General features: G+C 42.3%; 1 protein-coding gene and 12 non-coding genes across 13 annotated transcripts in view; all 13 read right to left on the bottom strand.

Annotated features, from left to right (window-relative positions):
- The window catches only part of LOC133138900 (vesicle-associated membrane protein 3-like), a 12,373-nt gene extending 8,118 nt beyond the window's left edge, over positions 1–4,255 (bottom strand). The window contains exons 1-3 of the mRNA XM_061258036.1: positions 4,073–4,255; positions 1,849–1,924; positions 180–338 (exon numbers count right to left, since the gene is read on the bottom strand). Of these exons, the coding sequence (XP_061114020.1) occupies positions 180–338; positions 1,849–1,924; positions 4,073–4,074 (237 nt within the window). The 5' untranslated portion in view covers positions 4,075–4,255. The remainder of the gene's footprint in view (positions 1–179; positions 339–1,848; positions 1,925–4,072) is intronic.
- Positions 4,256–5,124: 869 nt separating this feature from the next.
- trnar-ucu (transfer RNA arginine (anticodon UCU)) lies at positions 5,125–5,217 on the bottom strand. The gene is made up of 2 exons: positions 5,181–5,217; positions 5,125–5,160 (listed from the first exon to the last, which is right to left on the bottom strand). It is a non-coding gene; the product is annotated as a tRNA-Arg (tRNA).
- A 555-nt stretch (positions 5,218–5,772) lies between these two features.
- Positions 5,773–5,845, bottom strand: trnar-acg (transfer RNA arginine (anticodon ACG)). The gene has a single exon. It is a non-coding gene; the product is annotated as a tRNA-Arg (tRNA).
- A 775-nt stretch (positions 5,846–6,620) lies between these two features.
- On the bottom strand, positions 6,621–6,713 carry trnar-ucu (transfer RNA arginine (anticodon UCU)). Its single transcript has 2 exons — positions 6,677–6,713; positions 6,621–6,656 (listed from the first exon to the last, which is right to left on the bottom strand). It is a non-coding gene; the product is annotated as a tRNA-Arg (tRNA).
- Positions 6,714–8,081: 1,368 nt separating this feature from the next.
- trnar-ucu (transfer RNA arginine (anticodon UCU)) lies at positions 8,082–8,174 on the bottom strand. The gene is made up of 2 exons: positions 8,138–8,174; positions 8,082–8,117 (listed from the first exon to the last, which is right to left on the bottom strand). It is a non-coding gene; the product is annotated as a tRNA-Arg (tRNA).
- A 674-nt stretch (positions 8,175–8,848) lies between these two features.
- Positions 8,849–8,941, bottom strand: trnar-ucu (transfer RNA arginine (anticodon UCU)). Its single transcript has 2 exons — positions 8,905–8,941; positions 8,849–8,884 (listed from the first exon to the last, which is right to left on the bottom strand). It is a non-coding gene; the product is annotated as a tRNA-Arg (tRNA).
- A 1,302-nt stretch (positions 8,942–10,243) lies between these two features.
- Positions 10,244–10,316, bottom strand: trnar-acg (transfer RNA arginine (anticodon ACG)). Its single transcript has one exon. It is a non-coding gene; the product is annotated as a tRNA-Arg (tRNA).
- Positions 10,317–10,571: 255 nt separating this feature from the next.
- On the bottom strand, positions 10,572–10,664 carry trnar-ucu (transfer RNA arginine (anticodon UCU)). Its single transcript has 2 exons — positions 10,628–10,664; positions 10,572–10,607 (listed from the first exon to the last, which is right to left on the bottom strand). It is a non-coding gene; the product is annotated as a tRNA-Arg (tRNA).
- A 1,557-nt stretch (positions 10,665–12,221) lies between these two features.
- On the bottom strand, positions 12,222–12,314 carry trnar-ucu (transfer RNA arginine (anticodon UCU)). The gene is made up of 2 exons: positions 12,278–12,314; positions 12,222–12,257 (listed from the first exon to the last, which is right to left on the bottom strand). It is a non-coding gene; the product is annotated as a tRNA-Arg (tRNA).
- Positions 12,315–12,708: 394 nt separating this feature from the next.
- Positions 12,709–12,781, bottom strand: trnar-acg (transfer RNA arginine (anticodon ACG)). Its single transcript has one exon. It is a non-coding gene; the product is annotated as a tRNA-Arg (tRNA).
- Positions 12,782–13,539: 758 nt separating this feature from the next.
- Positions 13,540–13,632, bottom strand: trnar-ucu (transfer RNA arginine (anticodon UCU)). Its single transcript has 2 exons — positions 13,596–13,632; positions 13,540–13,574 (listed from the first exon to the last, which is right to left on the bottom strand). It is a non-coding gene; the product is annotated as a tRNA-Arg (tRNA).
- Positions 13,633–14,707: 1,075 nt separating this feature from the next.
- trnar-acg (transfer RNA arginine (anticodon ACG)) lies at positions 14,708–14,780 on the bottom strand. The gene has a single exon. It is a non-coding gene; the product is annotated as a tRNA-Arg (tRNA).
- A 1,376-nt stretch (positions 14,781–16,156) lies between these two features.
- Positions 16,157–16,249, bottom strand: trnar-ucu (transfer RNA arginine (anticodon UCU)). The gene is made up of 2 exons: positions 16,213–16,249; positions 16,157–16,192 (listed from the first exon to the last, which is right to left on the bottom strand). It is a non-coding gene; the product is annotated as a tRNA-Arg (tRNA).
- Between the last annotated feature and the right edge of the window lie 6,251 nt (positions 16,250–22,500).

Genomic DNA, 22,500 nt, shown 5'->3' with positions numbered 1-22,500 from the left:
GACACACACACAGGCGCACACACACACACACACACACACACACACACACACACACACACACACACCACGGCGATACCACAAATCCATGTGAGTATTGGCCCCTCCTCATGTCTCCTGCGGCTGACCAAACAGCTGCAGGTAAAGTGTGGTTTAGAGGGAGTGGCCCCCCCGCACCCCACCTTGCAGTTCTTCCACCAGTACTTCCTCTTCAGCTTGGCGGCGTTGGTCTCGAACTGGGAGGCTCCGGCCTGCAGGGCCTCGGCCCGGTCGTCCAGCTCCGACAGCTTCTGGTCCCGCTCCAGAACCTTCCCCACGTTCACCCGCATGATGTCCACCACCTGCGAGAGGGAGAGAGAGGAACTGAGTGTGTGTGTGTGTGTGTGTGTGTGTGAATGTATGAGAGAGAGAGAGAGAGAGTGTGTGTGTGAGTGTGAGTGCTCCAGAACCTTCCCCAGGTTGACCCGTATGATGACCTGGGACGGGCTGGGAGCAGGGGCACACCACAAACACCCACTAATGATGTCATCACATGCAGCCACTAATGATGATGTCACACATACCCGCTGATGTCACACAAAACTGCAGTGTGGGGAATCCACTGCTCTATTGCATGTTCATAGATATGCTAATATTCCAATAGTTACATATGAATGGCTGTACACCCCATTTAAAAATGTTTCCTGTATATGCATTACCTAATAAAGTAAGCAACAAAATAGTCAACATTGCTATTTTAATTTTGGTCACTTGGTACAGTAAACCCCCGAAAAAGCGCATTCAAGAAGTGAAAAGGCAAAATGAATTAATTAAAGAAAAAAAGGTCCATTGTCTTGTTTAATGCTGATCTGCTGAATGGGGGTTCTGTAGTTTTATCTCATACCAGGAGCACCAGCGCCCGCCTGGAAAGCCCAATTAGAAAATGAAATGAGCATTTCAATTTGGGCGTCTGATAATCCGCTCAGTCTTGCTAGGAGACAGTTATGCGGGAGTTTATTTTATACATAGTAATTACATTTCATGAAACACTACACAGACACACGCTCAGGAGCGAAATTTGACACTAAAAGAAATGTATCATGCCTGTTGGCAGCCGTGCAGGGGGTTTGTGACAGGTTTGTGCAGTGTGTGTGTGTGTGTGTTATTATTAAAACGTAAAACAAAATTATGGCATTTGGCTGATGCTTTTATCCAGAGCAACATACAGTTGATTAGACTAAGCAGGAGACAACCCTCCCCTTGAGCAAGGGCCTTGCTCAAGGGCACAACGGCTGTGCAGATCTTATCCTGATCTTATCTTACACCGGGGATCGAACCACCGACCTTGCGGGTCCCAGTCATGCACCTTCACCACTACGCTACAGACTGTGTGCGTGCAATTGTGTGTGACTGGGGCAGTCAGACCCGAGGTGTTCTCTTGCTGATCCATACTGTTCCGCTGTGGTTCTACTGGGTCCAGGAATTTACATGCGACACTGAAAGCACCACGTGTAAAACTAGTCCACAATAATAATAATAATAATAGGCTTTATACATAATTACGCTTCCTTTCCTTTTAAGAATGACATTTATTCATGTTCCCTGTTCGATCAGCCAATTGTGGTGCTGGACCACCCATATTTAAAATCCAAAATGATACCTGTCAACAGTGCTTGTCTTAAGGGACCCCTGAAAGACAGTGATTGGCTAATGACTAGAACTGAGGTACTACTGCGGGAATGAAGAAAGACGGTTAATGAAAAGGATCCTGATGAAATGGAGAGATGGAGAGATGGAGAGATGGAGCGGAGCACACCTGAGGCAGGTAGGGGCGTCGCGTGCCGGGGGTGAGGCTCAGAGCTCGGCTCTTACCTCGTCCACCTGGTTCTGTGTCTGCTCCAGCCTCTTGTTGCTGTCTGCTCCCCTGGACCCTTCCGGAACCGACGACCTGCCAATCAAACGCGCAGCCTCAACCGTCTTGATTTCACCTCAGCTGTACCCCCAACCACCCTCAGCAGCTCAGCAAAAGCAACAGACAGCGCCGTCGCCCTCTGTGTACACACTGTAATATTCACCAAATTTAAGCAATTCATTTTACGCTTGAAAGGAATGCGAATATGGACCTTTCTGTGGGACGTGTGGCTTAGAGTACTTAACGTGGCCAGCAGAGGGCAGCATTCAAGCCCTTTCGACGGGGACAAGGCACAGACATTCCCAGAGAAACGTGCAAACCCCAGTGGTTGCCGGAGGTATTGCAGTTTATTAAGCCTCTGGCGTTCAATTGCTTCTTTGGAGCAGGTATTAAGAGAGCTTTCGGAATTCAGTTTCGATTCTATGCTTCAGATTGCCTTCGGAGTCTGTTGAGGACAGTTATTGTCAATATGAGGACAGGAATTGTGCCAATGAGTTGTGCCAAAGTCACTGTCTGACAGTTGTCTGTCTGACAACTGTCAAGACAGATCAGAAACACTCTTCAGGAGGCAGGGGTGGGTGTGTCAGTGACTACTCCCTGCAGACGGCCGAGGCTACACTACAGACCACTAGTAAGCTGTAAAAACTGGATCTGGGCAGGTGGTACCTAAAAAAGCCTGGAAACAGTTCTGGAAACAGATTGTGGGGACAAAGGAGACCAAGATCCACACGCATCAGAGTAATGGCAAGAGCGAAGAGTGCTGAACAGTGTGGAGTCTGTGTTTGCGTGGGTTTCCCCTCCAGTTCCCTGCTACACTCAAAAACATTTATGCCAGGTTAGGTGTGCTCCTGCCCTTGACCAAGGCACTGGCCTCAGAACTGGAGTTGGTCCCCAGTGTGCTGCACTGTGGCTGCCCACTGCTCCGAAGTAGCTATGATGGGTCAAATGCAGAGGACAAATTACCCCACAGGGTTCTATCAAGTATATCTTATAGTTGTCACAGGTACTAGCTCCATTGTCTTCATTAATGGGGGGGCGGGTATAGACTAGCTGAGAATCGGCACTTTAACCACCTGTGAATTGTTTGATTAAAAATCTTAAATAGTGGAGTACAGAGCCAAATCAAGAAAACGTGTCTTCATCCCATAACTTATGTAGGCCACAGTAAGTCACTTCTGAACCTTGCATTAAGGACTACTCATATCAGAGAAGCTAAAGACGACATTGTGTCCAACTGGATCACTTTTTAAATTTTTTATTTAATAAGACCCCAGATCTGGCCCAGATAATAACGTAACCAAATGATTTATCTGACGGATCGAGCCTGTTGAATTAAGTTGGAATTTCTTTTGTCAAACACCATGGCACCCTTACATTGCAGTAACTGTAAAATATAATAATCCCACATGTATGTCCGGATACTACGCACAGTTTAAACCAGAAAAAACATTACTATTCTTTCTTTTTTTTTTTGCTTGGTGGAGATTTCCATATCCGGTAACGTTACACAAGGCATTTGGAACAAACTGTGCAGATGTTAAACAATATTGACTGATTTCACCCATTACGACAGATCACACACAATATACAAGACCAACATAAGACAATCAATGTATATAGCTTTTGTCGACTGATTAATAACGGCATTGCGTTGTACAGACTTGTAGTTAGTTAAGCGCTTCGAAATGTGCTGGCTAACTAGCCAACTCAATAAACATTGGTAACTTGTAGCACTGAAAATTGTGGTTTTCGTTTTAGACATTTTAAACAGGCGAGTTTGCTTGGAATTATCTTACTGACTGGCGTAGATGTCAGAAAAATAAAGTTAGCTAAGCTAGTGAGACAACTGGCGTTACACATAAAGGGAGCAAATCGGCAGTGGTATTAGCGTGATTTGGCTAACTAACTAAAGTTAACTATTTATCTAACTAGGATAAACGTGCGAACATGTTGCTGTTTTTCCATCAAGACACCGACAAACATGTTTGAAGTAGCCTACGGGATGATTTCTCAAATTCCCGGTGATCTCCAGCACTAACTTCATCCCAGAGCCACTCCTTTACTTTGGGCGTAGCGTTAGCCTTTAGCTAACATTTCCCAAATAGTTAGACAACAACCTACTTGTTTAATAAAATTGTGCGATCTAACATCGACGTACATAAGAAAATACCGGTGAATACTTACATGTTTCTGGTTTAATGGAAGAAGAATAACCAAAAAAAATAGCAGACAAACTAGCCTAAAGAAGATTCCAAGAAACTCGCCAGCCTTTCCTACCTCGGAGAAAAGGATTAAAGACACAGGACACACATTCTGCTAAACCCTGCGGTTAAAAAAAATATAGGAAAGAGCAGGCTACCGATAATTATCCCAGGAAAACCTGGGAACGAATACCGCGAAAGACACCACGCACGTGACGTTAGTCGTGACTAAATAGACAGTTCGCAAACAAAGTTCGGAGCCTAAACTAATAATACCATGGCTTGTTAGAAACGGGGTAGTATTTTTACACTTTTTATCTTAATTGTATCAAAACTGTCAATCTCCATATACAATGTCAATACAAAATCTTTTTTCTTTCTTTCACCGTTTTAAAAGTCCAAAGTCAGTGTTTTCACTGGAACTCCATAGTTTTTAATTACCAGTTGTGGTTGTTACATCAGCATTAAATTGTTCAGCGAAGATTATACAAATAATACAATCGTGACCTTAAAAAGGGTTAAAAAGTATAAAGTTATCTATAACAGATGAAAGATTCTAGTTGGCTACTGTATACTCTATTTGGATAATAGCTAAAATATGTCTACAGTTGGCAAGCAACACACTTGAAAAATGGAAACATCTTACACTTCATCTTGTGACAATTGAGCCAGCTATTGCTCATGTAATCAATTATTGTGCATTTATAATTTATAATAATTTTTCCATAGTTTATTATACATCAAATAATAATCAGTAAATACTGTGCCCTAGTTTATAAAAAGGTTTATTTCCAAGGTTTACTGTTTGAGAACATTACTAAAGCTCTAATAGCGAACCAAAAATTGGGAGTTTCTTGTTTTTATACAAGAACAAGACCCTGACCCGTAGTCAGACGTGTTATCCATTGCGCCTCTGGCCCTGCTGTTCGGCAGTGTTTTTGGGTGCTGACATGAATTCTGATTGGTCACAACATTATTGGTAGGAATCTGGCACTAGATAGATAACAGGAGTTTCCCGTTAGGGTCATAAAACCACGACTCTGGTGGGACTCGAACCCACAACCTTTGAATCGCTACTTTGCAAGTCGAACTAGAAGTCCAATGCGCTATCCATTGCGCCACAGAGCCAGTGGGGTGCAGTGTTCTGCATCACCTGAAATTCAACATGTCAAACAGGGACAATATCTACGGACATCACCCATGATGTTTGTGCTAATGCTGCATTCCAGACAACTCTTGATTTTCTGACCTACTAGAAACAGTGCAGATATCCGACATCACACATCACGCAAGGCAGCAACCACGACACGTTACCTTGTATGCAGTAGCAGTTAGCTCACTAATTTGCTTGTCCTGATTTTTATCCAGAGAATTAGTGACTGGCTGTGATTGTGTTATCATCGCTCTGCGTCATGTTAGTTTCATATGTTCTCGACAAAATTTAAGACAATAGAGCTGTATCACTTGCAAACAATGTAATTTAAAATACTATTTTACACTTCTTTTCATGCCAATGATAATAACAATGCCTGAATGTGCCTCTCTAACCACAAGCTCGCCAGTCCCTGAACTTCAACAGTGATTGGTTTATTGTTCTTGGTAGTAATTACGAGCTGTAATTGGCCATGAGTAAATGGATCTCCGTTGCGCTCTAAGGTACATGAGATTCAATGTAAAAGACAAAGAGCCAGCCAGGAGTCGAACCTGGAATCTTCTGATCCGTAGTCAGACGCGTTATCCATTGCGCCACTGGCCCACCTGAAAGAGAGCCTGTTTGGGTGATTGGTCACAACATTCTTGGTCGCAATGTGGCTCTCAATTGCTCAATTCTTTCCGACTCTTGGTGAAGGAAAAACTGTTATAGGACATGTAACTTGATGTTTTCAGTTTCCGGTTTCCATGATTTGTATATTGCCAAAAATGGCAGTGATGAATGAATCCATGTAACACTGTGAGAGTACTTGTCTTGTTGGTAGATGTCTGATGTGGATGGGCATCAGAAAGGAAAGACCCATGGTGAACCTGTTTGCCACTTTTTTCAGACCATACAGCGTTTCAGCAAAGTAAGGTCTGCTTATACCAGGGGTCGGCAACCCTGGTCCTGGAGAGCCGCAGGGTGTGCTGGTTTTCGTGGGCATTAATTGATCAATGAAAGCCGTTGATTACACAGTTAACTCACCTCACCTGGTTTCTTGGGTCTGAATCGGTTGCTTATTTTAAGGTGGAGACGAAAGCCAGCACACCCTGCGGCTCTCCAGGACCAGGGTTGCCGACCCCTGGCTTATACTAAATAATGCTGTAAATTAGGGACAGCAGATGACACTCTTTTTCAGTGAGGAAGACCACTGTAGCAGGATCTGTTGACGTTTTTCCAGAACAGTGTGAATCATGCTAGACACAGTCCTGTGATTTAGAATAGCATTGTTTCTTTTTAATACGTTATCAAGTGATGGATATTGACACTTCTAAGTGTGGCTAGAGGTCTTGCTCAGGGATAACGTGCATTCTTTTCCCGTTAGTGTTATAAAACCAGACTCTGGTGGGACTCGAACCCACAACCTTTGAATCACTACATCTCATGTTTAACTAGAAGTCCAATGCGCTATCCATTGCGCCACAGAGCCAGTGGGGTAACCGCCTCCTTTTCATCAGAAATTCAACATCTCCACCAGGGACAATATCTACGGACATAATCTTTGAGTTTATTCTAATGCTGCATTACAGTCAACTCAGAAGTCGTGTTTTTCAGACCTCCTACTAGAAAAAGTGTTATCTGAGGTCACACAACAATGGCAGCAACCATGGAGGTGCATGTTGTAAATAGTAAACGATCAAACCATTAAAAGCAATGTAAAGCACTTTTCCTGCATGACATTAAAATAAAACTTACTGTTCAGCCTTTGAAACATAGGCCAATGTCGTTACTGATTCGGGAAAGGTTTTCAGATTGAAAATGTCCCAGATTTTCATCCAGTGAGTTAGTGATTGGTTGTGATTGTGCGATTGTACCAGGTCTCTGTTGCGCTCGAAGGAACACAAGATTCAAATCACGCGTAAAACTCACCAAGCCAGCCAGGAGTCGAACCTGGAATCTCCTGATCCATAGTCAGACGCGTTAGCCATTGCGCCAATGGCCCAGACGAAGCTCCGTTGCAGCCGATTACCAATCGATTTTAATACCTGCAACTCTGTATCCAACAAGTAGCAGCAGGATCTCTTGACATTCTTCCAGAACAGGGTGAATCATGCTAGAAACAGATTAGAACAGCACTGTTTATTTCTAATACGTCATCTAGTGATGGATATTCACACTTGCGGTTGTGGCTTGATGTCTTGCTCAGGGACAACGAGGTAGTTTTGTGCATTCTTTTCCCGTGAGCGTCATAAAATCTCGACTCAGGTGGGACTCAAACCCAGAACCTTTGAATCACTACTGCCTGCGTTTAACTAAAAGTCCAATGCGCTATCCATTGCGACACAGAGCCAGAGAGGGGGAGACTACCGTTGGGAGAAAACATATCGTTCAACACCGAAACTGTAGCAAAAGTTGAAAATGGCCCAGATTTTCATACAGTGAGTTAGTGATTGGCTGTGATTGTGCTATTGTACCAGGTCTCTGTTGCACTCAAAGGAACGCAAGATTCAAATCACGTGTAAAATTCACCGAAGCAGCCAGGAGTCGAACCTGGAATCTCCTGATCCGTAGTCAGACGCGTTATCCATTGCGCCACTGGCCCAGATAAAGCCATGGTGCAGCCGTTCACCAATTGATTTTATGACCTGCAACTCTTTATCCACCAAGTAGCAGGAGGATCTCTTGACATTTTTCCAGAACAGGGTGAATCATGCTAGAAACAGTTTAGAACGGCATTGCTTCTTTCTCATACGTTATCTAGTGATGGATACTCACACTAGTCATTGTGGCTCGATGCCTTGCTCAGGGATAATGAGGCAGTTTTGTGTATTCTTTTCTCATTAGCATCATAAAACCACGACTCTGATGGGACTCGAACCCACAACCTTTGAATCACTACATCTTGCATTTAACTAGAAGTCCAATGCGCTATCCATTGCGCCACAGAGCCAATAGGGAGCCCGGAGCAGAACAATATGTTATTGACGAAATTGAAGACAATACAACTGCATCAATATCTTGCTAACGACTAAATTTAAAATACAATTTTCAACTTCTTTTCATGCCAATGATAATTAGAACACTGGAATGTGAAAGAAATACACCTCTCTAACATTGAGCTGGCCAGTCCTGGAACTTCAACAGTGATTGGTTTATCGTTCTTTGCAGCGATACAGCCTGTGCTTGGACACATCACTCCAATTTGTCTAAGAGATACGAGCTGTAGTTGGCCGTGAGGAAACAGGTCTCTGGTGCACTCTCTGGTACACAAGATTCAAATCATGTGTAAAACACACCGAGCCAGCCAGGAGTCAAACCGGGAATCTTCTGATCCATAGTCAGACGCGTTATCCATTGCGCCACTGGCCCAGACAATGCTGCTTGGCTGCCGATTACCAATCGAGTTTAAAACCTGCAACTCTTTATCCAACAAGTAGCAGCAGGATCTCTTGTCATTCTTCCAGAACAGGGTGAATCATGTGAGAAACAGTTCAGAACAGTATTGTTTATTTCAAATACGTTATCTCGTGATGGATATTCACACGAGCGGTTGTGGCTCGATATCTTGCTCAGGGATAACGATGAAGTTTTGTGCATTCCTTTCCTGTTAGCATCATAAAACCTCGACTCAGGTGGGACTCGAACCCACAACCTTTGAATCACTACTTCCGGCATTCAACTAGAAGTCCAATGCGCTATCCATTGCGCCACAGAGCCAATAGGGAGCCTGGAGCAGAACAATATGTTATTGACGAAATTGAAGACAATACAACTGCATCAATATCTTGCTCACGACCAAATTTCAAATACAATTTTCAACTTCTTTTCATGCCAACGATAATTAGAACACCGGAGTGTGGAAGAAATACACCTCTCTAACATTGAGCTGGCCAGTCCTGGTACTACAACAGTGATTGGTTTATTGTTCTTTGCAGCGATACAGCCTGCGATTGGACACATCACTCCAATTCGTCTAAGACAGGGGTCGGCAACCCTGGTCCTGGAGAGCCGCAGGGTGTGCTGGGGTCCTCACTCCTGGTCCTGGAGAGCCGCAGGGTGTGTTGGGGTCCTCACTCCTGGTCCTGGAGAGCCGCAGGGTGTGCTGCCTTTCGTCTCCACCTTAAAATAAGCAACCGATTCAGACCCAAGAAACCAGGTGAGGTGAGTTAACTGTGTGATCAACGGCTTTCACTGATCAATTAATGCCAAGTAACAACGAAAGCCAGCACACCCAGCGGCTCTCCAGGACCAGGGTTGCCGACCCCTGGTCTAAGAGATACGAGCTGTAGTTGGCCGTGAGGAAACAGGTCTCTGTTGCGCTCTGAGGTACGCGAGATTCAAATCGTATGCAAAATTCACCAAGCCAGCCAGGAGTTGAACCAGTAATCTTCTGATCCGTAGTCAGACGCGTTATCCATTGCTCCACAGGCCGTACTGCTTGTCACTTTTTTCAGACCATACAGCGTTTCAGCAAAGTAAGGTCTGCTTATACTCAATATGCTGTGAATTAGGGACAGCAGATGACACTCTTTATCAGGGGAATCACTGTGAGCAGCAGGATCTGTTAACGTTTTTCCAGAACAGTGTGAATCACGTTAGAAACAGTTTAGAACAGCATTGTTTCTTCCTCATACATTATCTAGTGATGGATACTCACACTAGTGATTGCGGCTCGATGCCTTGCTCAGGGATAATGAGGCAGTTTTGTGCATTCTTTACCCGTTAGCGTCATAAAATCATGACACTGGTGGGACTCGAACCTACAACCATTGAATCACTACTTTTCAGATGTGACTAGAAGTCCAATGCGCTATCCATCGCGCCACAGAGCCAGTGGGGAGAACACCCGTTGGGAGAAAACATATCGTTCAACACAGAAAGTGAAGCAAAAGGTTTGGAGGCCGAAAATGCCCCAGATTTTCATCCAGTGATTTAGTGATTGGTTGTGATTGTGCTATTGTACCAGGTCTCTGTTGCGCTTGAAAGGAATGCAAGATTGAAATCATGTGTAAAACACACCGAGCCAGCCAGGAGTCCAACCTGGAATCTTCTGATCCGTAGTCAGACGCGTTATCCATTGCGCCACTGGCCCAGACAATGCTGCTTGGCTGCCGATTACCAATCGATTTTAAAACCTGCAACTCTTTATCCAACAAGTAGCAGCAGGATCTCTTGACATTCTTCCAGAACAGGGTGAATCAAGTGAGAAACAGTTCAGAAGAGCGTTGTTTATTTCAAACACGTTATCTCGTGATGGATATTCACACTAGCGGTTGTGGCTCGATATCTTGCTCAGGGATAACGATGAAGTTTTGTGCATTCCTTTCCTGTTAGCATCATAAAACCTCGACTCAGGTGGGACTCGAACCCACAACCTTTGAATCACTACTTCCGGCATTTAACTAGAAGTCCAATGCGCTATCCATTGCGCCACAGAGCCAATAGGGAGCCTGGAGCAGAACAATATGTTATTGACGAAATTGAAGACAATACAACTGCATCAATATCTTGCTAACGACCAAATTTCAAATACAATTTTCAACTTCTTTTCATGCCAATGATAATTAGAACACCGGAGTGTGGAAGAAATACACCTCTCTAACATGGAGCTGGCCAGTCCTGGAACTACAACAGTGATTGGTTTATCGTTCTTTGCAGCGACACAGCCTGTGATTGGACACATCACTCCAACTCGTCTAAGACAGGGGTCGGCAACCCTGGTCCTGGAGAGCCGCAGGGTGTGCTGCCTTTCGTCTCCACCTTAAAATAAGAAACCGATTCAGACCCAAGAAACCAGGTGAGGTGAGTTAACTGTGTAATCAACGGCTTTCATTGAATCAATTAATGCCAAGTAACAACGAAAGCCAGCACACCCTGCGGCTCTCCAGGACTAGGGTTGCCGACCCCTGGTCTAAGAGATACGAGCTGTAGTTGGCCGTGAGGAAACAGGTCTCTGTTGCGCTCTGAGGTACGCGAGATTCAAATCATATGCAAAAATCACCAAGCCAGTCAGGAGTGGAACCAGGAATCTTCTGATCCGTAATCAGACACGTTATCCATTGCTCCACAGGCCGTACTGCTTGTCACTTTTTTCAGACCATACAGCGTTTCAGCAAAGTAAGGTCTGCTTATACTCAATATGCTGTGAATTAGGGACAGCAGATGACACTCTTTATCAGGGGAATCACTGTGAGCAGCAGGAATTGTTGATGTTGTTCCAGAACAGTGTGAACCACGTTAGAAACAGTTATGTGATTTAGAATAGCATTGTTTGTTTGTAATACATTACCTTGTGATGGTCATTCACAGTTGTAATTGTGGCTAGAGGTCTTGCTCAGGGATAACGAGGCAGTCCTGTGCATTCTTTTCCCATGAGCGTCATAAAATGAAGACTCTGGAGGGACTCAAACCCACAACCTGTGAATCACTACATCTCACATTTAGCTAGAAGTCCAAAGCGCTAGCCATTGAGCCACAGAGCCAACGGGGGAAAGCTCATGTTGGGAGAAAACATATCGTTCAACACAGAAAGTGAAGCAAAAGGTTTTCAGGTTGAAAACGCCCCAGATTTTCATCCAGTGATTTAGTGATTGGTTGTGATTGTGCTATTGTACCAGGTCTCTGTTGCGCTCAAAGGAATGCAAGATTCAAATCATGTGTAAAATTCACCGAGCCAGCCAGGAGTCGAACCTGGAATCTTCTGATCCGTAGTCAGACGCATTATCCATTGCGCCACGGGCCCAGACAATGCTGCTCGGCTGCCGATTACCAATCGATTTTAAAACCTGCAACTCTTTATCCAACAAGTAGCAGCAGGATCTCTTGACATTCTTCCAGAACAGGGTGAATCAGGTGAGAAACAGTTCAGAACAGCATTGTTTATTTCAAATACGTTATCTAGTGATGGATATTCACACTAGCGGTTGTGGCTCGATATCTTGCTCAGGGATAACGATGAAGTTTTGTGCATTCCCTTCCTGTTAGCATCATAAAACCTTGACTCAGGTGGGACTCGAACCCACAACCTTTGAATCACTACATTTCATGTTTAACTAGAAGTCCAATGCGCTATCCATTGCGCCACAGAGCCAATAGGGAGCCCTGAGCAGAACAATATGTTATTGACGAAATTGAAGACAATACAACTGCATCAATATCTTGCTGACGACCAAATTTCAAATACAATTTTCAACTTCTTTTCATGCCAATGATAATTAGAACACTGGAATGTGAAAGAAACACACCTCTCTAACATTGAGCTGGCCAGTCCTGGAACTTCAACAGTGATTGGTTTAATGTTCTGTGCAGCGATACAGCCTGCGACTGGACACATCACTCCAATTCGTCTAAGACAGGGGTCGGCACACAACCCACAACCTTTGAATCACTACTTCTCAAGTTTAACTAGAAGTCCAATACGCTATTGTACCAGGTCTCCGTTGCGCTCAAAGGAACGCAAGATTCAAATCACCTGTAAAACAGAACGAGCCAGCCAGGAGTCGAACCTGGAATCTTCTGATCCGTAGTCAGACGCGTTATCCATTGCGCCACTGGCCCAGACAAAGCTGCCGGGCTGCCAATCACCAATCGAGTTTATAACCTGCAACTGTCTATCCAACAAGAAGCAGAGAGGTCTCTTGACGTTTTCCGAAGTGTGACCACTCATTAATTCTGGGGTCAGCAGAGTTGGTTTCTGAATATTCGGGTTCTCTCACTTTTAATATGTAAAGCCAGAAAAACACTGGACATTAACATTTTAAAATTCTGCACTTAAAGAAGGTTATAAGGTGTAATAAATAAATATGTCTGAATACAGTAGTCACAGAAGTGTGAAATATGCTAGAGTCAGTTGTGTTATTTAGAATAGCATAGTTTATTTGCAATACATTACTTAGTGATAGATAGTCACACTAGTAATTGTGGCTAGAGGTCTTGTTTTGGGATAACAAGGCAGTTTTGGGCATTCTCTTCCCATTAGCGTCATAAAGCAACAACTCTGGTGGGACTCAAACGCAGAACCTTTGAATCACTACTTCTTGTGTTTAACAAGAAGTCCAATGCGCTATCCATTGCGCCACAGAGCCGGTGGGATGCAACTTTCTGCCTCAGCAGAAATTCAACATCTCCCTCAGGGAGAAACCATTTGAATTCAATATTTTCTGGTTGTAGCCATGACCGTTCTGTCTCAGAGCATTGTTTATTTCAAATACGTTATCTCGTGATGGATATTCACACCAGCGTTTGTGGCTCGATATCTTGCTCAGGGATAACGATGAAGTTTTGTGCATTCCTTTCCTGTTAGCATCATAAAACCTTGACTCAGGTGGGACTCGAACCCACAACCTTGGAATCACTACTTCCGGCATTTAACTAGAAGTCCAATGCGCTATCCATTGCGCCACAGAGCCAATAGGGAGCCCTGAGCAGAACAATATGTTATTGACGAAATTGAAGACAATACAACTGCATCAATATCTTGCTGACGACCAAATTTCAAATACAATTTTCAACTTCTTTTCATGCCAATGATAATTAGAACACCGGAGTGTGGAAGAAATACACCTCTCTAACATTGAGCTGGCCAGTCCTGGAACTTCAACAGTGATTGGTTTATTGTTCTTTGCAGCGACACAGCCTGTGATTGGACACATCACTCCAATTCGTCTAAGACAGGGGTCGGCAACCCTGGTCCTGGAGAGCCGCAGGGTGTGCTGCCTTTCGTCTCCACCTTAAAATAAGCAACCGATTCAGACCCAAGAAACCAGGTGAGGTGAGTTAACTGTGTAATCAACGGCTTTCATTGATCAATTAATGCCAAGTAACAACGAAAGCCAGCACACCCTGCGGCTCTCCAGGACCAGGGTTGCCGACCCCTGCTCTAAGAGATACGAGCTGTAGTTGGCCGTGAGGAAACAGGTCTCTGTTGCGCTCTGAAGTACGCGAGATTCAAATCATATGCAAAAATCACCAAGCCAGCCAGGAGTCGATCCTAGAATCTTCTGATCCGTAATCAGACACGTTATCCATTGCTCCACAGGCCGTACTGCTTGTCACTTTTTTCAGACCATACAGCGTTTCAGCAAAGTAAGGTCTGCTTATACTCAATATGCTGTGAATTAGGGACAGCAGATGACACTCTTTATCAGGGGAATCACTGTGAGCAGCAGGATCAGTTAACGTTTTTCCAGAACAGTGTGAATCATGCTAGACACAGTTTAGAACGGCATTGTTTCTTCCTCATACATTATCTAGTGATGGATATTCACACTAGTGATTGTGGCTCGGTGCCTTGCTCAGGGATAATGAGGCAGTTTTGTGCATTCTTTACCCGTTAGCGTCATAAAATCATGACACTGGTGGGACTCGAATCCACAACCTTTGAATCACTACTTCTCAAGTTTAACTAGAAGTCCAATACGCTATTGTACCAGGTCTCCGTTGCGCTCAAAGGAACGCAAGACTCAAATCACATGTAAAACGCAACGAGCCAGCCAGGAGTCGAACCTGGAATCTTCTGATCCGTAGTCAGACGCGTTATCCATTGCTCCACTGGCCCAGACAAAGCAGTTAGGCTGCCAATCACCAATCGAGTTTATAACCTGCAACCGTTTATCCAACAAGAAGCAGAAAGGTCTCTTGACGTTTTCCGAAGTGTGACCACTCATTAATTCTGGGGTCAGCAGAGTTCGTTTCTGAATATTTGGGTTCTCTCACTTTTAATATGTAAAGCCAGAAAAACACAGGACATTAACATTTTAAAATTCTGCACTTAAAGAAGGTTATAATGTGTAATAAATAAATATGTCTGAATACGGTAGTCACAGAAGTGTGAAATATGCTAGAATCATTACATTACATTATTGTCAGTTGTGTTATTTAGAATAGCATAGTTTATTTGTAATATATTACTTAGTGATAGATAGTCACACTAGTAATTGTGGCTAGAGGTCTTGTTTTGGGATAACAAGGCAGTTTTGTGCATTCTCTTCCCATTAGCGTCATAAAGCAACAACTCTGGTGGGACTCAAACACAGAACCTTTGAATCACTACTTCTTGTGTTTAACAAGAAGTCCAATGCGCTATCCATTGCGCCACAGAGCCGGTGGGATGCAACTTTCTGCCTCAGCAGAAATTCAACATCTCCACCAGGGAGAAAACATTCAAATTCAATATTTTCTGGTTGTAGCCATGACCATTCTGTCTCAGTGCAACCCTTCACACACAGACGGTCATGACTGGAGGTGTGATGCAGTTAGACTAGGCTCTACTGCCCCCTTCTGGAGAGGACATTCATTACAGACATACATATAAAACACAGCTCAGGACTTACTTGCAGTGGGTAGTGCCTCATGGCCGATAAGTCAGCTGCTTGCTGTGGGCCCGCTGACAGCTGTAGAGTCTGATGCGAGATGCACACTGCCCATCACAGACAGGGTACATCAATGTGGTGACTAGCCACCTCACTGTGAGGAGAGAGGCCATAAGGTGTCACTGAGGCAGGTTACAGTGTGGACATAACGATGGCATTTTTCTCAGAGAGAGGAGGAAATGATCAAATGACCGTACCAAGCAATGTTCGCCTATCAATATGGATTAAAAATGTTTTCCTAAAACTTGTAAAATGTAAAAAATACAATAAAATAGGAGTTGTTTTTTTCTTGATTTCCTAAAAGATAAGGAAAATGGACTTAAGCAAGCCAGAAACTAGACATTAACATTTTAAAATTCTGCACTTATAAAATGTCATAATGTGTGATAAATAGATATGTCAGAATATTCTAATCATGTTGGACACAGTTGCGTGAGGTGCATAGTTTATTTCTAATCAGTTATCAAGGTTGAGTGATTTTCACAGAAGTAATTACGGTTAATTTTACTCAGGATAATGAGGCAGTTTTGTGCATTCTTTTCACGTTGAAGTCGTAAAATCACGACTCTGGTGGGACTCGAACCCACAACCTTTGAATCACTACTTCCCGTGTTTAACTAGAAGTCCAATGCGCTATCCATTGCGCCACAGAGCCGAGGTTAGGACACGGCGGAAAACGAAACGCGGTAGACACTTAACCAACAAAGATCGGACTAATAATACGATAGTTTGTTTGAAATGGGGTAGAAGTAAAACGGTCATATTTTAACTGTCAGGAAAATGAATACAAAATATGAATATATAAGTTCTGTCGTGCAATCTTTTTTGTTTCACCTTTTTAAGCGCCGGTTCTTTGGAATGTTTTTATTTTTTTATTTTCAGCATTAACCAGCATTATAATGTTCAGCTGAGAACATGCTTGTCCTATAATTGTGACAAAAGGGTTAACACGTATTAAGGTATCTAAAACAGATAAGAGATTCCAGTTATACTGGATACTCTATTTGGATAATAACCAAATATTAGTTGGTAACTTTACAAAGGACCTAACTCCAACATTTCTATTCTTATCCCTATATTTAATCAAATGTTACCGATCATAAGAGCAAACCTAAGACAGATTCACGTGTATAACAACTGCACAGTATTGTAAAACAATCAAAACAATTGTACGGGACCGTTTTAAAAAATATATATATATTAGATTTTTGGCCCCATCTAGTGGCCTTAAAAAACTTTGAAGGCCACTAGATGTAAACTTGTAATTTGAATCTTACATGACAGAAAATGCCCAGAACTCAATCTCACTATCCAGTGTATACAAATAGGTAAATTAATAAACTCATCCAAGACAACCGATTTATATAACCAGAGAAAATGCATGTAAACATAGCCAACAAATACTTTTACCTTGTTAATGTTGCTACGTTAAGAAAAGTGCGGTAGCAGACGCCGGGTTAGCTGGGTAACGTTACCTTGCTTCAATCGCTTGAAGCTTGTGGTGACTAGCTAGCTGAAACACTATAAAGCTAATGTTTATTTCCGGCCTACCAAGCTAGCTTGCAAGGTAAATTCGTTTATCCAATTTTTTACCTGGTCATTCAACGAAATTAGCGATTATTCGACATTGTTCTTGCGATGTATGTGCAGACATACGGTAGTAACACAAAAGACGCTAACTAGCTACCTCAGTTCTCTCAGCGAGCAAACAATTGGTTTATTTTTGTACAATTCTTGTGGATCAGTGCTCAGTGATACGTGCCCTGATTGGTCAGGCCTTTCCTTTTTGGTAGGGATTACGTGCTCTCATTGGCCATTTTCTCCAAATCTTAGTTGATTCTTGGTAGCGAACGAGGATTTTATTGGATTTCACTAACAAAAATGAGAGACTCGCAGCTTCCCTGGGTCTAATATTTTTCCTGATCAGATTTTTCGCCCGTTAAAAGAAACGGCCCCATCTAGTGGCTTTAAAAACTTTTGTTTTGCAGTGGCAGAAATTCACGGTTTCCCAGCGAAAGATTAAAGACACACACACACATACACGCACACACACATTCCGCTAATAACAAATAACAAATAAATTAACAAATAAATGAATTGGTTACAAAATAAATGGTTTTGCCGAAGAAATTACATTTCAAATATTTTCTTGAATTGCCCAAATTGAAATGGAATTAAGTTGTTATACGTGGTTATACGTGTGATCGTAGCTTCTGTTCACCGTGTCAATTGATTTTGCAGTTTGCTATTATAACATTGCAGTGAGCTGGTTAATTCTGTCACCTATTTGAACCTGATAAAGAACAAAAATGACAGGGGATGCCCAGACCTGATTCACTAACGGCACTATTGACGGAATAAAACCCACTGTGTAACTCTTTTAAAATTTTCTTTATTTTTTATTATTTTACAGCAGAAAGAATACAAAGCATTCAGAAAACATCTTCCATATTTGAAGGGCAATTCAAAACGTTTTGCATGGCTTCAGCAGCTGAGTTTTCTTCTTTTTTTTTTCGTCTTTTTTTTTAACATCCATCGAGTCAGTGACAATTTAACATGCACAATTACAAAAAATAAAACTTACAAAGGAAAGGGGGGGCAGAGTAGGGAGAGGGAGAGGGGGAAAACTGCTCTGAAAATAAAATTAGAATTGAACAAAACGGGCAATACATTGGGTGGGGGGGGGGGGGGGGGGGGGGGGAGACAGAGGAGAGAAAAAGATCTAACACTAGCTTCATTTTCATGCAAAGTGTTGGGGGCCCACTAGCTTAGAAAAAAGCAGGGCCACTTTTTTTTTTGTTATTTTTCTTCATTTGGAAATGATGAAAACGTGCAGGTCGAGGGTGTCTTATCGCGGTCTACACCTGTTTTTATACCTGTCTGCCTGTCTTGCAATACTAGCAATTGCATAAGAGTAAGTTCGACTACATGTGTCCAAATTGTTCACTTTTTGTCTCAATTAGATCAACACTTAATACAAATAAAAATAAAAATGTTTATTGCTCTTGTGTTCACAAGTGGAAAGTCTTTTCCGGTTGATTCTCTCTGCCCTGTTTTCCTGAAATTCTGGGGTGCTCTAAGGACGAGAAATATAGCGAAAGGTAGTCTCGCAGAATGAACTACGCTATCGCGCGCGCTGCAGCTCCTGCCCAGCAGAACCACGCAATGCGCATGTCTTAGCAAAGGGAACCCACATCTCACATGACTGGAATTTACATGAGCTATTATTAATTAATATTTGATTATAATAATAATCAAACGTGGAAACAAATTGGCTGATGTTTATTTAAACTGGTTCAAAAACGTTTACAAGGCATAAGTCGGGTAGCCATTTCATAAATGTATGATCACATTCGTAACTTTAGATTTGTTTTTATCCAATTAAAATGGGGGAAATGTAGGGGAGGAAAATATCGCAGTGAAACAAAAAGACGTTCTTTTCGTTAAGATTAGCGGTTATCTCAGCGAGCAAACGGCTGCTTTATTTTTTGGTAACATTCTCGGTGTACAACACCGCTGTAATGGTTCAAACGGCTCCACGGTCTCCCTTTTAATAAACCGGATCATCTTGCGGTGAAACGCTCAGGTCAGGCCTTAGACATAAATTATAATAATAAGAAAGATATCCACAGCCCATTCACAATAACAGTACTGTGTTTAAGGACACCCTTTTTCAGGTTCGTGATTATCTCCATCCCGTTTTGGGGACCGGTTTTTCCCCCCTGCTCCACATTTTTGGCACCCTGAGTAGAACATACAAAATGGAGGGCATCTGTCCCTAAGGTCGCAGAACCGTACGAAGCTGCATTCTACCTGCAAATGCTGAGATGACATTTTGACATCTCTAGATACTGCTCTTCTTCAGTGGATACATGAGAGAGAGAGATAGAGTGTGTGTGTGCTAATGTGGGTGTGTGCGCGTGTATGTGCGTGCCTGCATGCGTGCGTGCGTGCGTGCGTGCTTGCACAAGTGCTTGGTACAACGCTAAAGGTATCAGGTTAGGAAAGTTGAAAGTTGAAAATATCTGGCCTATGACGAATAAAAATAATAAAAATAAAATGAATTCATTACATTAAAACGAATAAAAAGATCAATGTAACAACTTCTTCGGAATTTGTACGTGTTCTTACAAAATTCATGCTGCCCTCAGCAACTTGGTTGTAATATACATACAACAGCTTAATTATTATTTTTTGATCAGGTCTTGCCTTGCGCGTAGAAAAAAATCCTCCAGCCCTCCACCAACGTTTCCTGGACACTTCAAACCGACCGTCTCTGTTTTACAGAACAGTGAGTCATCACAAGTCTATCTGACTACCGAGACTAGAAAAATAAGCATGCTTCGGGTGCTGTTCTGGCACCCTGTTATCTATATATTACCCATGCAAGCATAATAACACTTCCTCAGGTTCCCACAACAGTGCAATAGCTGACATCCTAGGCCACTACTGGATTGTTGAATGCAAGGCAATAATCACTGGAGTTACTTTTGTGATCCTGCGTGATCCACTTGGTTTCAGCCGGCAGATCCAATCCGAACAAGAAAACACGATATTCCTCAATGTTGGTGAACCGGTGCCACTCCGGAGTCTTTTGAACAAAATTTACATTAAGGAACAAACAAACAAACAAACAAACAAAATAAATAAACAATAAATAAATAAATACAAAAATAAATAAATAAATAAATACATGACAGGACAATTTAAGCCCAGTGCACTGCCTGGAAACTCAAGATTTCCACCAAGTTTAGAAGTTACATTGTGTTACTGTCAGTCCAGGTAATAATTTGCCCCCATAATCCAACCACTTTAAAAAAAAAAAAGAAGACATTTGCAATCTCTTGTCCTTTTCCCCTTTTAGTAAATCGAATGCTTCCTGATATGGGCTTGCCACTGTTAGGTACGTTTAGGCACTTTCTACATAAACACTCTGAATCAAAATTTGACGTCAAGTCTGTGCAATAGAAAACAAACAAACAAACAAACAAACAAAACGTGAAATATTGGACATAACGTGGACGGGACGATAGCACATACACAATAGTACTGGGAAGAAAGGTCCAATCAATGGGGGGAAATCATAAAATAAAAAATATCACTTCTGCCATTTATTCCTAGCTGACGAAACCAGTGTTTAGGGTTTTAACACTCTGGCCAACACTGCCTTTCGCATACTGGCTCTTGTATGGGCCTTCATACTTCAGCTGAATGACCTCCTCAGAATCAGTCACATTACTTCCTGTACTTTTGCTTGAATGTGCACTTTTCCCCCTGCCTTTAAACTTGTACTAACACCCCAAGACCTCCATGACGCACACGCGCGTTTGCGTGCGCGCAACCAAACAAACACGCGCACACATACCGCTCCGACACGACGCCACAGTTTTAGCACCTAAAGAATTTTGAGACATCGTTAAACAGAAATTCGAGAACCATTAATCAATTAACAAATTAAGAACGGCTTGAAACCCACTTATTTAGCTTTCCTTTGGTTTTTTTGTATGTTTTTGTTTTGTTTTTGACAAGAAAGTTTAGCTTATTCCTGGAGGGATGGCAGTCTTGTTCAGTGTCGAAAACTTCCAAACCAGCAGCGAGATCTTTGTACACAGTCATAGTCTGAGAATCTTATCTTTTATACAAAAATAAAAGATAAAATGCTTCATCTGCCTCACGAGTGAACCTCTTTGCCCCTGGTCAGCTGTGTGATCGAAACCAGTGCAAATAGATTAATGAGCACCACGCTACCCGGCTGAAAAAAAAAGTTTTTAAGAAGCTCAAACAAGCTACCAGCACTAGCTGACCAGCTCATACCCAGCTAGACCAGATTATGATCCGCTTGACCAGCTCAATTTTCAAACCGGTCAGGCTGGCATAGTTGGATTTTACAGCAAGGTACAATAGAGATACCAGCTTTGTTCAGGTCAGTGTCTGTGGATTGGCGCATCAGGAAGCTGCTTTTAGCGAACTCGAATGCTGGTTCAGAGGCTTTCATTGACAAAGCTGCCATTTACAAAACCAACAAAACGAATAAATAAAACTAAACAGCACCCAGTCACCACTACTTTTCTCTATGCGCTTCGTACCCTTTTGGGTGTATGTGGGGTTTTCACCGACATACTTCAGTTTGTTGACTTTTAACTATTTAATAGCAACGTTTTCATATTGGACGTATTCTGCAACGGCAAAATTGCTTTGCTCATTTTCTCACAGCGTGACCAGCTGAGAAATGAGAGACCCTAGTTTATTTTATTTTTTTAAATAGAATTTCTCCTGCATTGTATGGAGATTTTTCTGGGTTTGTGGGTTGGTAGTGGTGAGGAAAATACCAGTACACTTGGTTATATCATGATTATCTGCTCTGCAGAGATTACTGACGAATTATCTTGTTACGCAATATAGCATTCATATTACTTGGCACCGTCGGTAAAAAGATTAAATTCTTGGTAGCCCAAAACAAAAACTTAACAAAAGAAAAAATATAAACGTAACCTTTTTTTGTCTTAAGATATCTCTGCCTTTTTCTAACTCTAAATACAGTATTTTTTTTTAAACTTTTTATTTTTGCAGTAAGGTCATGCTTTAGCAAAATGTTCTTTTCAAGAACATTTAAAATAAAATACTCTTATAGTGAAATCGTTTTACAGATCATAGCCACTAATGCGCATTTTTTGTACTGTATCGTTGCTCATGTCATAAAACGTCATGCACATATCTCATTGTTTAAATCGCCAGTATTTACACTATATACAACAATACAACCATACTCCTAGGGCATTCAAACAAAACTATACAAATATTCTGGTTCGTCTCGCACCATGTTATTTCCCCCTAATTCAATGAATAAAATAATATATATCGTTAAATACAATCCCCTTCGAATGAATCCTCCAACTGGAGAGCCCC

Source organism: Conger conger, chromosome 10, assembly GCF_963514075.1.
Source record: "Conger conger chromosome 10, fConCon1.1, whole genome shotgun sequence".
Taxonomy (NCBI): Eukaryota; Metazoa; Chordata; class Actinopteri; order Anguilliformes; family Congridae; genus Conger; species Conger conger.
This window is presented reverse-complemented; position numbering and strand designations above follow the sequence as displayed.